This window comes from Ovis canadensis, chromosome 17 (genome assembly GCF_042477335.2).
Source record: "Ovis canadensis isolate MfBH-ARS-UI-01 breed Bighorn chromosome 17, ARS-UI_OviCan_v2, whole genome shotgun sequence".
Taxonomy (NCBI): Eukaryota; Metazoa; Chordata; class Mammalia; order Artiodactyla; family Bovidae; genus Ovis; species Ovis canadensis.
This window is the reverse complement of record NC_091261.1, coordinates 20,179,054-20,195,662: the sequence shown is the minus strand read 5'-3', so window position 1 is coordinate 20,195,662 and position 16,609 is coordinate 20,179,054. Positions and strand designations below refer to the sequence as shown.

Sequence of the window (16,609 nt, the reverse complement as noted above, 5' to 3'; positions counted from 1 at the left end):
GAGCCACCAGGCATCAAGTGGACAGCAGGGCTGAAGGGTTCGGGGCTTGCAGCTTTCGGGAAGAAAGGTTCTTCCTGCAGTGGCTCTCTGAGCCTGATAGGCTACATCTAATTTTTATCACACACAGGAAATGAAACACAGGAAGATAAAACTTTTCCATAAGGCTTCAGATTAATATCAAGATGTTAAAGAAGTACTTTAGGGTGGTAATGGTCATTTTTTTAAAAAAATAGGGAGTTCATCCCTTAAGAAGAAAAACAGAGACTACCCAATTTCTTTCTCATTAGGGCAACAGAAATTCAAATGAGAGTTTCAACTTGGAATGGCTAGGAGTTAATTATTTAGGGTATAGCGAGGTAACTGTTAAATTATAATGTACTCTTCCTAAGTGTTCTAAAGCCAGAAATGTTGCCCTACTTTTCAAGGCGTAAAAATAGTTGGGCTCTGATATGACTCTGTGAGGGGCAGTACAGCTTGTGTGCTAAGTGGACAGAGTCACCACGTCTGGGCTTCCAGGGTTCAAATCCCAGTTCTGCCACTTCATTTGATCTGGGTGACCTCGGACTAACTTACTCGCCTCTCACCTGCCTCAGATGACTGACTGCTAACTTGGGGGAGATAATAATCATACCTATTTAATAGGATTATCATGAAGATTAAAATGATAATATGTAATAAAGTTCTTAGCATAATAGGCACAAAAGAAGTTCTCAAATAGCCACTACTGTGGCTATTAATTTTAAGAATTGAAGGATCATACCATTAAGACTTGCTAAAAAATAGTCACTGCCTTCCTTGTCATAAAGATTGCTTAGAGGGCTCAGTTTTAAAGATAGAACCATGCAGAACCCACAAAACTTTCACTCTGAATTTTCACTCTTTCACTCTGGAGGACTCCACACAGTTCCTGCCTGGATTGAGTAACTGCTCCACAAATAAATAGTGATTATTATAGGAGCAGGAAGTTGACAGAATAAAGCGTGTTCCTAGCAGTGTACCTTAAGATAAACCAAACAATTCCATGAATACCAATGGGAGAGTTACTTAAAAAAAAAAAAACAAAAACAACTCAGGTTATTGCTGTTGTTCAGTCCCGAAGTCGTGTCCAACTCTTTGCAACCCCATGGACTGCAGCACACCAGGCTTCCCTGTCCTCCACTATCTCCAAGAGTTTGCTCAAACTCATGTCCATTGAGTTCGTGATGCTATCTAACCATCTGGTCCTCTGCCATCCTCTTCTCCTTTTGCCTTCAATCTTTCCCAGCATCAGGGTTATAATTCACATGAAAAGTAGAGGGACATTACAACCAAAGCAGCTCATGAAAACTTTCTTCTAAACAGGTGGTTTCCTAATCTAGTCTTTAAGGACATTGTAAGTCAGGTGAGTCGCCACTGTCTGTGGGCTTGGGATGAGAAAGCGAAGCATGTGGCTGGTCTCTGCCAAGGTCAAAGGGCATATCTTCTCTATACTATCCCAATTCTTGGTTCACTCTCCTTTCTCTTGCTCTCATCTTCCCTTTGTCCTGTTTCTCATTTCACTTACAAGAAATTTCATTTTGTCTCATGGAACCCTGTGAGTTGCTTTAGAACTAGATAGATGGGTTGCAAACAAACACAGATGCATGGGAAATACTCAAAAATTACTGTGCTTCTAATTTAGACTTTTCAAATTTACTATTTGAAGTGCGCCTTCATTTACATTTTTTTAATTTATTCATTTTTTAAAAATTTTTTGGCCACAGCACAGGGCATGTGGGATCTTAGTTCCCTAACCAGGGTTCAAATCCATGCCCCCTTCATTGGAAGCTTGCAGTCTTAGCCACTGGACCCCAGGGAAGTCCTTCATTTAAAATTTTAAACAACAAGCTCTTTTTGGAATACCACTTTAGTTTTGGTTTACATGTCCCTACTCAAAATCATTTTCAAATAAATCACTTCAACATGGTTTTGATTTCAGAGAAACCATGACAGAAACAAGGGGAATCCTACACACACACCTACACACACACACACACTTCACACACACACACACACACACACACACACACTTTGGTGATCACTGATCAACAAACTGGCTTGAGCATCTGCTACATATGTGGCATTATTTTTGTCCAGAGTTGGCAAATCAAATTTCCTTGCTACCATGTTTGGTTGTGGGCTTTGGATTGGCTGAGATTCAAAAAGAATCAAGCTTAATGATAAATAAAGAGCAAAAACTGGGACTGAAAGTTCCACAGATGCCATGATCTGAAGTTCAGCTTAATTTGGAAGAACCAGAGATAAAGTAACTGAAAATTTTCTGTGCACAAGTTGGAAGGCATTATTGACACGTGTGTCTCACACACACACACACACACACACACACACACACACACACACACACACACACACACACACTGCCCTAGATTTATTTACGTTCTCTGAGGTTCTAATCTTGCCTTATTCCCTGTCTATTTCTTGGGCAAATGCATCTATTTTCATGGATGAGGATTCTATAAACTTTTATTCTCTATCCTGCCCTACTCCCCAAGCTTCCAAATCACAAACGCAACTTCCGGTTAGACACATCTGAAGGTTTACTGACATTTCAAACTCATTGTCCTGAACAGAATCTCATTCCAACCCCCTTTATTCTGGCAGTGCTTATTTTCCTGAGCAGCTATCACCTTTTCATATGCTACACAAATAACTCATTTATTATGTTTAATCTCTCCCCTGCCTCTCACTGGAATCTAAGCTCCACCGTGGAAACGATCTCGGCCTATTTTGTTCGCTTGATCTTCATCCAAGAAGTCCTTAGGTTTGTCTAGAATCCTGCTGCTGCTAAGTTGCTTCAGTCGTGTCCAACTCTTTTGCAACTCCATGAACCATAGTCCGCCAGGCTCCTCTGTCCATGGAATTCTCCAGGTGAAAATACTGGAGTGGGTTGCCATGCCCTCCTCCAGGGGATCGTCCCAATCTAGGGATTGGGCCTGGATCTTTTACATCTCCTGCATTGGTAGGTGGGTTCTTTACCACTAGCACCATCTGGGAAGACCTTGTCTAGAATAGTGCCTGCCATTCAGTGAATACAGAATATATATTTGTTGAATGAATGACCTTTGCCTCCCATAACCCCAAAGCTGCTCCCATTCCAGGTCCCCAGTCTCAGCAGAGGGCAGAAGCAGTGAAGCTTGGGGAACCATCCCAAAGCTTTGCTTCTTTACCTCCAATACAGACCCACCAGTGTTACTTCCCGGCAGTCTGGCATGCTGTCCCCTCTTCTCTACCCTTAACACTGTTCTATCTCTTGTCATCTCTCATGAAAATGATTTGAAAGAGCCACTGGAGCTGACCCTGTTTAAATAAGCATACCTCCCTGCAGCCAGATCTTACATGGGAACCTGCGCTCACCACTCTGCTGCATGGAAACTCTGAGAGGGTCTGTTTTGTTCCAGGAATAAATGCAGGTCCCTCCTTAGAGTCCAGGACCTCGGTCCAATCCGCACCTTAGTCTCCCCTCCCATCTCCTTGCATCTCACACATTCCCAGGGGTAACACGGAATTGCTTCTGGTGCCCTGTGCAGACAGCCTGTCCTTTCTCCCCCTCAGCACTGCCAATCTCAATCCTTCAAGATTCAGTTTGGGGGTCAACTCTTTAAGAAGCTTCCCTGACCTTCCAGGTTGGCCTAAATGTCTTGGCTCTGTGTGTTCCCATGGCAACCGACTGAAAGGATATTAAAAAAAAAATCTGGGCAAATATTTGCAATTAACACTAAAGCCTTGGCCTATATGGGAAAATCATCTAAAAAAGAGTGGATATATGTGTAACATTCACTTTGCTGTACACCTGAAACTAACACAACATTGTAAATTGACTCTACTCCAATAAAAATTAAAAACAAACAAACAAAAAACCACTAGAGCCTTGGGCTTAAGTCAGGAGGAAAGAAGTGTCTATAAAAGTCCTAGATATGATCAACCAGGTAGGTATTTATTTAAGTGCTTAAGTAGCTAGAATCGGGTTACCTGGTTCCTAATTTCTGGTAAAAGGAAAAAAAAAGACTTAATCTTTAAAGTGTTTCATGAGAAAACTCTAAACAGTCTCTGGTTTGCAACCTCCGACAGCAGTTTCACAGGAGGCACAATGGCCTCTGGTGTACACTAGATTCCCATATGTGGCACACAGAGAAATATATCACACCATGACCCGAGACACCTAATAAAGTATGTGTTATTTCCTGAATTTTATACTGCCAATTATAAGGCAATAGCTGATTACTATGTAATACCATCCTAATCCCATGTCAAACTCAATTTAAGTGCTCTATTTTGCAGGATAATCTCACTGTCAATCAATTGTCCAGCCCCCAAGACCTCACATTTGCTCACACTCTCACTTGCTGGTCCTTTTGCTCAAGAGTACACAGCCTGACGGGCATAACTTGGGTCCATGAAACAGTGAGACACACTTTCCTCTGGACCTATTCAGTTTACTCGTTCAAGTTTAGAAAACTGAAGAAAATTAACTCTCAGTCAACCATTACAGGTCCTTAAAAACATTTTCACCCCAAAGGATATTGTTAATGATATGAAAGATTTTTCATCTATATGCTGTGAAGTACACAGGCCGGGGATGAGGAGTACATGTCCAGAGTTGTGTACCTTAAATACTGCAAATCTGAGGACTCCAGAGATAAATCTGCAATTAGGTCTTTCAAAGCCGTGTCATTTCAGGAAACAGATTTATAAGTCTCTTAACTTAAAGGGAAAGGTCTGAGTGTTGAAACAGGCATCATATAATTTGACTGGCCATACCAAGATATGGACTCTTTAGCCTAACAGGTCTGCTTACAAAAATATAAATCCAGCTGACTTCACATAATAATGAGCTCTCTTCTTTTACAACACTGCAACTCTTCAGTGATTTGTGGCGGCTGTGTCTTCCAGACACTACCTGTATACTGAGCATCCAGAAACAAAATTAGGTTATAAAATAGCCTGCTGAATGTAGTCAGCTCTATTCATTGAGGGATCGCAAAGTAAAATACACATGTGATGAAACCAATGGCAATTTACAGTTGAAAAGAGACAAAGGCAGTAAAAACTCAAGAGTAGAATTAGAAGCTGCAGGTTAGATGTCAAAAGGCCTGTGTAAACTCTTGGGCCAGGTTTGCTGCTAATCTACTGACTTGCAGGGAGGAGGAGCCATTTAACCCGGAATGCTCTTATGTCATGCAGGTCCATTCATGTGTACATTCAAACATTCTTTTAGCGGCTAATAAATATCTGCAGTGTTGCTAAGTTCCAGAGATAAGGTCCTCTCCTGTCCTAAAGACATCGAACCTGGACGCTGAAATTTCACTTGGTATCTCTCAAAATTTTCTCTACTGTGCAGCCCTCACAGGTGGCACTGATCCAGTCAGCTCTGAAGGTTCATTACGGGAGTGAATGTTGGTAGTTCAGTCCATGTTGGAAAATGTGGAAAAGTCCCTCGAGGGAAATTTGAAAGACCCTCCATTCCCCCACACTTGACCCTTGGCCTCTACATTCTTTGAGAACTGCTAGTCTGGAAAGATCTTACAATTGCAAAGCCCAGTTCTATGGGCAAAAAAAAGTACTATAGGAAAAATGAAGCTGCGATGACAAAAAAATGCAGACCTAACCGTGCAATGTTACTGAATCATTTACGCGGTCCCTGTGTACAGACATGGCCGAAGAACTTCAGCATTTTGTTTTTAAAGAAGAGTCAAGATCTAACAGTTTGATGATTTATAAAATCGGCAAAAAGATCTTGTTTTCATGCAATTTTTCAAAGCATTAAGTAGGGCAATGTTACCTTTTCCTTGTGTATATAAAGAAACTGAGGCCCAGGTAAGCTCCATAATTTGCAATAATCTCACATCTAGTGAGTGGCAAATCCGCAAATTAAATCAAGTCTTTTGACCCTAAAGCCAGCTCCACTTTCCACCACTAGGGAGAACCCTGTTTAAAACTTATGTGTCGGGGTGGGTAATCATGAGTGTGTGTGTGCATGCGTGCCCACGCACACTCATTCTTTCTCTTTTGTCGGAAAGGAAAGGTCCTAACAAACATTCAAGGCAAATAAGCAATTCAAATTAAAAAATGAAATGATACATTTCCATTGAAAGGTAAAGTAATATGACTCTGAAGTGACATTATTGGCCAAAAAAAAAAAAGGTATTCCAGGTGAGGCTTCTAAGGGTTTTTATATTAAATGTTTATGAATTAAAAAAAAAAAAACACCACATCTATATATCCCACTAGACAGAACACAGAGAACGTAATTTACACTTAAATGGTGTGCAGTTCTGCTAGGTAGTCACCACTATACTATCAGACAAGCTACTGAGAGGCATGTTCTAGCACATAAAGTCTTAATTAAGCCAACAAGCTCAAAACCCACACTGTTGGGTTTTCCCCCGTTCTCTCTCAAGTGGCCCTGGTATTGGCAGTTCCTTTAGACTTTTAACAGACTCCCCTTCTCTCAGCTCCCGCTACGCTCAAGTGCTTAGAACCCTGTTTTTATATTCTAAAGAGGAGCTTAAGGTTAAAACCAGAAAATAACTAGTAAATATTCAAATATAAAAGCACATATACACACTTGCAAATGTGTGTGTACACACACTTGGGACAGTTTCTCAGTGTTTACATCACTGCCACCACGGTCACCAAGCAGGCATAAAGCACGACGCACAGAGTAGGGTTTTCACAAACTTGAGGATTATGAAAAGTGGAAACGACAGATTATGAGATTTAGTTATGAGGCCTTTGGCTGGATCTAGCTTTGGAGTTGGAAGTCTCTAACATGGGTTTAAGTTTGATCTTATGATTCTGAACAGGTTAGTTGACTGGGTCTGATCCCAAATGTCTTCATCTGTAAAAAGATGAATAAAAATAACACTCATATACCATAGCTTTGTGAAATTAATGCCCTGATAGATATAATATTTTTAAAATATTTTCTTATTAAACCAAAACCCTCCGATTCAAAGATGGTCCTGTTTCTTTCACATGCACCCACGATAAGAGTAAGCAAATACAAATTACAAAGCAAAAGCAAGTCATTACTCTCATGAAGTTTATGTTTAAAATATATAGCCTTGTTTCACACAAGTGAGTGATAAATTCTAATTCCCCAGTAAAGAGTAAATATGCTATATTAATAAAAGTTTTGAAAGGCACGCATCTAAGTTCATTATCCATTATTACTGATCGGCATTCCAGTGAAACAAAAGCGTATCCACATTTAGGCTTTTCCACATTTATATGTCCCTCAGTTATAAAAACAATTCTTTCCTTAGCTACTTCTAGAGAAACTACTTAAAGCAACAAAAACTAAGCAAAAACACCTAGAAAACCTTTTTGCAGAGAAGGGTAGCCTTTGTAAATAGCCAAAACATGGGCTCTGATAGGAAAGCTGACCTGTAGGTAGGGTAATACAGGACACTCTCTCTAAATGTCCTTCCCTCACTGCCTTATTTTTACTTATCACCTTTGTTCACCCATTAGTGAGCCTAGGGGGTAACCCTTATATTGGAAGGTATATAGTGACATTAGAAAGATGTCAGAGTCAAAACTTATTTATTTTTCTACTACTGAGTCAATCACAGAGTTAAGAAAGAAGAGGGTGGCAGAAAGACAGTCTTAAAAAATTATATTGATTTCAGTTTTATATATACTTCTTTCCGCTGTTTTCTAGAAATCAGCCTTCTTGTAACAGACCCCACCTTTTTCTCCAGGAAACGCTCATCCCCACGGTTGGTCTAAGTGGTTCAGGTTGGCCAGAACCAGCCTATCAGATCGCTGCCCTGCCATGGTGACTGGTTTGGAGGGGGTCGTGTGAGTCAAGTCAGACTATGGAGATTCATTTGGGGGTTTTTATAATAACTCCTGGGAACTTCAAACCTCTTTCTAAAGGAGGTCTGGTGGCTGTCTTATCACCATGAGAGAAAATACATGAAAACAGAGCCAGGGCAAAGTCAAGCGATGGAGAGAATGAGACAGCGTGTGAAGGACCCGGATTAAGACCATGGCTTGCCCAAAGCCACACCCGTAAGAGTGCTTTCCACTTATGTGAGCCAATGAATTTCCATTTGTTCTTAACCCAGTTTCTGTGGAATTTTCTGTCACCTGTAACAAAAGTGCATCTCCTGAGAAATAGATACAGAACTCCTATTATCAATTCAATGCTGGGAATGGGGACTATTAAATAATTAATTGTGTAAATAACATGAATCATGTGCTATCAATTAAATAATGCAGAATCAGTCTCAGAAGCACAGAAATAACTACTCAGTCAGCTCGCTTCATCTGAGAACTAAGGACATTTCCTGTGGTCATCAGCAAAATAAAGATGAAACATTCAAATCATTTACGCTTAAAAGTCTCTAAAGCACCAATTCATCTCTCAGAAAAATATTCTGAGAAATACACCTGCAGCTATCTTAAGGCTGAACTCTTTAGTGAGAATAAGTGTCGATAATACAATACTTCTCCTGATAGCAAAAAAATTCTACACTTTGACCAGTCTTAGTACTCATCATTAATTAAACCATCTGGCCTAAATATGATGTTAATTAATTGCTTGGAAGTGAGGCTGGAGTAAGGCAGAAACAAACCAAAAGACCATTTCTTTTTAGGAAGTATGATTACTTGGACAGAAGCAAAAGGTATCCTACGTATACTTGACTCTCAGGATAATTTTTCATTTAATATAGTGGTTTGAAAACTTTCAGTAAGAACAAAGCTAGGACTAAAATGGAGACATGGAATCTCAAACAGCTATTAAATGACATGATTCTGTAAGGAATACAACTTAAATTACACACATGATCCTGATATGTTTTAACTTGCCACAAACACGTATATTTATATAGAAACACAGACAAGGCAGACATACTGTTTAAAAAACGCCCTTTCAGATCATGCAAATTAAATTATGGTGACATACAATTATTTTTCTAAGTCTCAGTGAAACACAAACTCAGATAAATCAACAACCAAAAAACCAGTGTTTCTGACTGGTTGTTTCCAATTCACAATTTCAAATTTTGGCCATTAAATATTGTTCAGTGAAAAATCTCCAAGTGATTTTCAGGCAAGGCATTATTATTATTTTTCACTGACAGATTATATCTAAAAACATTTTTGATTATTTCTCAATAATGCTATAGAGTTAACTGTGCAAGTAAACTATACACTAGGAAAAAAATGTGTAAAAGGAACACCCACATGAACATTTACCTTCCACTGCTCTTTTGAAGAACACTTTGCAGCTGCCACAGGTTACTACCCCATAATGACATCCTGATGCCTCATCCCCACACACCAAACATATTTTGGAAGGTCTTGAGGATCCAGTAGAAACACTTCGTAAAGTAGAGCTGGGGAAAGAAATCAAGATTTAAGTAACTACACTGCAGTGGCACATTTGACATGCTGTACAGCTCACCTCAATATCTGTCATTCATCTTGGTTTCATCAATAAATTCAATAAGGTCCCATACCACATAGGAAATGAAGCCAAAACCTTCCTAAGAGGAGTAATGTATCAAGAATCCCCTATAGCAAAGCCTCTTCTCAGTACTAGGAAACCATAAACAGTCTCATGTAAACTTTTTCTTCCTTCTCCTAATTTTGAGACTGCATACCAAAAATATTATTTGCATTCTAGGTGAACAGGGAGGAGAGAAATCTTGAACCAAGTCATCATGAAAGTATTTTTGGCATCAAAGGACTATTGCAATACTTCTCAACTCTATTCACTTGGACTCAGATTATGCTAGGTGAGAAACTCTCCCCTCTCCAAAACATTGCACAAATTAAAATTAATTCTTGTCTCTATTGCCAGCAATTTCACCCTCTAAGCTCCTGCATTTTTTCCATGTTAACTTACCTAGGCATGTTCAATTCAGTTCATTGCGTTTACTGATTTAAAGAGACATGCGTGTGTGCTAAGTCGCTTCAGCTGTGCCCGATTTTTTACGACCCTATGGACTGTAGAGCACCCCCCCTCCCCCGCCCCAGATTCCTCCATCCATGGGATTCTCCAGGCAAGAATACTGGAGTGGTTGCCATGTGCTCCTCCAGAGGATCTTCCTGACCCAGGGATCGAACCCACATCTCTTACGTCTCCTGCGTTGGCAGGCGGGTTCTTTACCACTAGCACCACCTGGGAAGGGACACAGTCAACACTAAAAACAAGCCACATATGTAACTATCTAAGGTGACTTTCATGGTTACAAACTGAAGGATTCCGTTTTGAGGGATAAACTTAACCCCTGAAACAACAGTATACATGGAATACTTTTTAAGGAGACTCTTCTCAAGATATATTACATATTCCTGTACTGGTTTATGGCACAATCTGAACAAAACAATTTTAAATTCTAATAAGGTCTCATGGCTCAGTGGCAGATGTGGACCAGGCAGGTAATTTTTTTCTTTCCTGGTCTACATGCATTTATTGAATATCTACCCACAGGTCCTGCGAAAGGTCCCGAGGAAATAAATGAACTGCCCAGCTCTTGTCATCAAAGCTGGTGAAGGCGTGGAGTATTATGGTATGTGCTTAGGTGTGGGGTAATATGGCGGCACAGCTTTCCATACCAGCAAGGGTGGGAATACACCAGTCAGAAGGCTTCCCCAAAGCCTTCTGAGTTTTGAAGGATGATTAGACCTTAGCCAGACAAAGATGGGGCAGAGGAGGCAGAATGTGCAATACAAGCTGGAAGGCAAGAGAAATTTGAGCTGGACGTGCTGAGGAAATGTTGGGTAGATTTGTTGTATGTCACTACCATCACCTTGCTATCCAAGCTTTTGTCTCTATGTTAAACAGCAGGAACATGAAAAAAAGACTCAAAGAAAACATATCAAAAGGCTAGAATGGTTAAGTTACTGTGATGATTTCTCTATTTTCTGAATTAGCTAAAATGTGGTACTATTGCCTTGATGATTTTTTTAAAATGATTTTATGTGTTTTAAGTACATTCTCATCAAAAACAGATGAAGGAGCAAACTGCCACTGCTCAGGCACTGCAGCATGACGGACTTTTTAGAAAATGACTTCTTAAATCAAGGGCTGAGATGATGTTCTCCAAAGTTGTTTCTCCTTCTGAGAAAAGTGCTCTTTATTATTTTTATTAGTGTCCTTTGACTTCTTTATGACATTCAAAACATTCCATTTCAGCACCAATAAATTCTTTGGCATATTAGCCAGTAAGACTCAATCCATACCCTGTCTGACTTTCCTGTGCTGCACAGGGAAGTACCAGGAAGCCATGAACAACGAGAATATAGCTTAAAAGCCATCACTAGCATGCAAGTGCTTTTCCACAACTGCAAGCATACGTGGGATTTGCACTGAACACTTTCGTGAACTTTGGTCTGGGTCCTCAAACTTAGAAGCCTCTTAACTTTAGTCTTCGGAACTCTCCTCTTCTCTCCAAACACATTTTCTTGGCAACTGCTATGCACTGAACTGTGTTCCCTGCCCACCACAAATCTGTAAGTTGAAGTCCTGGCCCCTAGGGCATCAGAGGGCAATCTTTTTTTAAAAATTGAAGTACAGTCGGTTTACAATGTTGTGTTAACTTTTGCTGAACACCAAAGAAACTCAGTGATACACGTATATATATTCTTTTCCACTATGGTTTATCTCAGGATATTGAATACCATTCCCTGTGCTATTCAGAAGGACCTTGTTGTTTTTCCATTCTACACGTGATATTGACATCTGCTAACCCCACATTAACCGTTCATCCTTTCCCTGCTGCTGCTAAGTCGCTTCAGTTGTGTCCAACTCTGTGCGACCCCATAGACGGCAGCCCACCAGGCTCCGCCATCCATGGGATTTTCCAGGCAAGAACACTGGAGTGGGTTGCTATTTCCTTCTCCAATGCATCAAAATGAAAAGTGAAAGTGAAGTCACTCAGCTGTGCCCGACTCTTAGCGACTCCACGGACTGCAGCCCATCAGGGTCCTCCATCCATGGGATTTTCCAGGCAAGAGTACTGGAGTGGGGTGCCATTGCCTTCTCCTCATCCTTTCCCTAGCCCCCTCAAACCACAAGTCTATCCTTCATGTTTGTGAGCTGGTTTCTGCTTTGTAGATAGGTTCATTTTTTGTCATGCTTTAGGTTACACATATAAGTGGTATCATGTGGCATTTGTCTTTCTCTTTCTGACTTACTTCATGGAGGATGATAATCCCTACTTGCATCCATGTTACCACAAAAGCATTAGTTTGTTCTTTTTTATGGCAGAGTAGTATACCACTGCATATATGTACCACAACTTCTTTATCCATTCATCTCTCAACTGGCATTCAAGTTGCTGCTTCCATGTCCTGGCTTTCATCAGCAGTGCTGCTATGAACATGAGGGTGCAGAACACCTTTTGAATTACAGTTTTGTCTGGATTTATGCCCAGGAGTGGGATTGCTAGACTGCATGGTAATCTTATTTTTAGTTTTTCACCTAAAACTAAACCTTATTTGGATTTAGTGGAATCTTATTTGGGAATACGGCCACAGCAGACATAGTTGGTTGAGATGGGGTCCTTCTGGAGAAGGTGGGCCCACAATCCAGTTTGATTGATTGTTCTTACTAGAAAGAGGACATTGGGGCACAGACACACACAGGCAGAATGCTATGTGAAGATGAAGGCAGTGATACTCTTACAAGCCAAGCACGGCCAACAAACCACCAGAAGCTAGGAGAGAGGGATGAAACAGATTCTCCCCTACAGCCTTCAGAAGGAACCAACTCAGCCTACACGTTGAGCATGGCCAAGCCTACAGAACCATGAAAGGCCACATTTCTCTTATTTCAGCTACCCGATGGTGGTGCTTTATTACGCAGCCCTAGCAGACCAATACAGCAACTTGGACTCATCCCTGACTCTTTACCTCCGTTTTCGTTCTCAATCTGTTATTTCTCTTTACCCTCAGAAAGCATACATATTTGGATCACTTCCCATAGTTCCTCTGGGACCACTCTAGTCCATGCCACTAACACCTCTTCCTGGGATGTGCAGAAGCCTGCTCACTGATCTTCCTGTCTGTCCTTGTCCCCCTCCTTCTCCTATAGCTGGAATGATTCTTATTTATTTCTTTGCTCATCCAAGGGTTTTCGCTTATACTCAGAGGAAAAGTCAGGGCCAACCTATGACCACAGGGCCCCAGTATGGTTCCTATAACTTTACTAACCTTTCTCACATGCCTGCTGTCCTTCAGGAACACTGGTCTCCTTGCCAGACCTCAAACACACCGGGCATGTACCCACCTCAGGACCTTTGCACGTGTTGTCCTCTGTTCACCTAGATATGTATGTCCCCTGCTTCTTCAGGGTTTCATCCAAATATTATTTCCTCAATCAGTCCTTCCCTGACCTCTCTACTGAAAACAGTTGTTCTTCTGAACCCCCTTCCTCTTTGGCTTTACTTTCTCCCTAGCACACGTCACCACTGAACATGTTGTCTATTTCCCTTCTTTGGTCTGTTTATTTTCCTCTTTATTTTGCTTCACTCACACAAGAAGGTAAATTCAACAGGGGCCTGGATCTGTGTCTGTGGTTCTTTGCCACTGTGTCCCCAGAGCATGGCACAGTCCTTGGTACATATAAGGCTCCTGCTGAACACTTGGGATAAATGAGTGGTCTAGGATGACTGGCCTTTTCACAACCATCATCAGTTTTGAGCTCCTACTGCACTCCTTACATACAAGAATGTGCTTGGTTCTTAACTCTCTTGAGAAAAGTATATAGTGGAACTGAATTAAGATAAAATCAAACAGAAGCATCAAAAAGATGCATTATGAATCCTAATTAAAACAATAACTTGGCCAATGATAGAATTAAAGCAAACCTGGGTTATTTTCCCTTCTTGTCTGCTGACATCTCTCAATTACAAGAGGGCCTCCACATACCTCTCGGCGGTGCTCTGCTTCTTCGGTGTCTGTAATAGTCTACTGAGCTCACTCTCTATTTCTGAGGCTCTTTTCTCACTGTCTTGATCACCAGTGTAGATTTTCTTCAGTGTTCTACCTTTGAAGGTGAAGGTGAAGTCGCTCAGTCGTGTCCGACTCTTTGCGATCCCACAGATTGTAGCCTACCAGGCTCCATCATCCATGGGATTTTCCAGGCAAGAATACTGGAGTGGGTTGCCATTTCCTTCTCCAGAGGATCTTCCCAACCTAGGGATCAAACCCTGGTCTCCCACACTGTAGGCAGACGCTTTACCATCTGAACCATTATTCTCATTTCTACAGTTTATCTCGATGATCTCATCTACTTATCCCAGCTCAGACAGCTCTCCTAATGAACGATTCCTGAATTTTCACATTCAACTCCACTTCTCCCCGATGTGCCAATTTTATGTGTCCACTCCACTTCCTTTATAAAACTGCACTGCCTCTGTCTTCTTCTGGCTTCAGGAAGGATACTGCCATCTGCGAGGCACCCAGGTTGAAACATCCACTATCACATCTACTCAGTTACCAAGCCCTGCTGGTCCAGCCTTGACCCACTTCCATCACTTCCCCGCGCCCTGTTGGGAAGCCCACTTCGGACCCTCATCACTTCCTCAGGGTTCTCCCTCAACCCCAGCCTCCCTTCCAGTTCATTCAATGGTGGCTGACAAATGACACTTCCTATTACAGAGCTCTGATTCTTTCCAGGTTAGAAATATTCCATCATGCCACCATACACGATAATGCTTGTGTGACTCTGCCTTCTCCTGCAGGTCCTCTCACGCTTGTGCTCACCACACTGCAATCTCCCCATCCACGGGCTTGGGCACCACCATCTGTATACCCACCCCCAGTCCAACTCCTGGAAAACCCGACCATCCTTCAAGGGTCCCTGATGTTCTCCTGGCAGGACACACCCCTCTCTGTTCTCATGATTTACTTTTGCATTTTGCTAATCCCCCTGCCTCAGCGGTCATCACTTCTGCCCTGACACTCTTGATTGGAGCACTCATTTTAAACCCTCGAGGGCAAAGACCTTGTCCTCTGCCTCTCCGTGCTCTATGCTGCCATTAGTGTCATGCTGAGACTGCTTATTGAATGAATGAAATCACACCCTTAATCTCATCACAGCAGAACATAAATTTCCAAAAGGAGATTTTTACAGCAGGTAAATTAATGAGGCCAAGGTTATAGGTTCAATTCCCCTATGGTTCATTTAGCTTTGCACAGAGCAGGGAAAAAGGCATCCAGGGAGACAGACTATCCTCAAAAGCTCAGCAAGCCATCCCACAACCAAGTGCATTATTAACACATAAGACAGGCCATAATGGGTGGACGGGTCAGGAAAACTCCTGTCTCCACTGACATCCTATCATGTGATATCTCTGAAACTGAAAGATGGTACATGGTTGGGAGGGTATCCATCCAGTTTTAAGAAATGCATTACCACATTTTTTAAGTGGGAACAGGGAGGAGAGAAAGTTTTTATCAGAACACAAAGCTCACTGAGTGACTCTGAACGTCAGAATTTCTTTATAGTATGCACAAGACATTAACATCTTATTACAGCTAAGCATCTTCATTGGATGTGAGCTCCAAACATACAGGGGTAGAGGCAGGAACAGGGACTTAGCAAGAAAGCCTCCTGTTCTCGGTTCAGCTTAGCTGCTAACTGCTAAAACCTTAACAAAGCCGCCTTTCCTCTTCGGGCTATACTTCTCACCATAAAAAAGGTTGAATAGGTGATCTCTAAGATCTTTTTTAAGATATCCTTTTAAGATAAAGATGAGCACAAAAGATAAATGGAACAGCCTGTCATAATAAAGTTTTATCCAAAAAATGGACTTCAAGTTCAAATTATAGACAGTGTCCTATACACAGCCATTCTTTGCTCTGGTTCAGCAGAAAAACGTCTACGTGTAAAAACTTACTCTTTCTAGAATAGCTAATCCTATGGCACTTAAAATCTTACTTGCAGCCATATGAGTGCTATGCTGATTTTGCCTGAAATTTCTGTAGACATGTATGTACTCAAATGGTACTCCACCTGCTAAAAACCATTTTAATATTAAAGAGTTGGGAAAATTTTCCCAACCCGGTCATTTTTTGTCTTGGTAATCAAAGAAATATTGTTCTCAGAAAGAATTTTATAATCAGACAAAGGTAGTTCATAGGACTGAATACATACGTTAAAGTATCATTAAAGCAGAAATGAGTGAGCATTGTATTTCCACTTGTAAAGACAAGTGTCTCTCTTTGGGAAATACAAGTAAGATGCAAGTATTTTCAGCACCAAAGAGAACAGTTCTAATGATTCAGTGAAGAGTTGAAGAGGTTAATCAAAGGTTCATGCTGATTTTTGTGACAACTGGAGGGGGCTATACTAACCCATCATTAAAAACACTTATTGGGCTAGCTTTCTTCCCCAAATGGCTGGATGTTTAGGGAGAAGCAGTAAGAAGCTGTGCAAGAAAAAGGAACTTTTACTGATCAAAATATAACTGGAGGATCTGGCTGTGAATGCTAACGCACCACGTTCTGCTTTCCCAGGAACCACTGTGTTGTTTCCCATCTTCAGAACAATTACCGAACAATACTGCAGTGATTGGCCCACTATTCAGTGACCAGAATTCTTCATACA

The 16,609-nt window shown here is 41.2% G+C and overlaps 1 protein-coding gene across 4 annotated transcripts in view; it reads right to left on the bottom strand.

Moving 5' to 3' along the window:
• NR3C2 (nuclear receptor subfamily 3 group C member 2) overlaps positions 1 to 16,609 on the bottom strand; it is a 436,667-nt gene that overhangs the window by 213,281 nt on the left and 206,777 nt on the right. For 2 of the 4 annotated variants that reach the window (XM_069556741.1, XM_069556740.1), the window contains exon 3: positions 9,247 to 9,386. In XM_069556741.1, the coding sequence (XP_069412842.1) occupies positions 9,247 to 9,386 (140 nt within the window). Of the gene's footprint in view, positions 1 to 9,234; positions 9,387 to 16,609 lie in introns of all 4 variants that reach the window. The other 2 variants (XM_069556742.1, XM_069556738.1) reach the window with 1 other exon arrangement.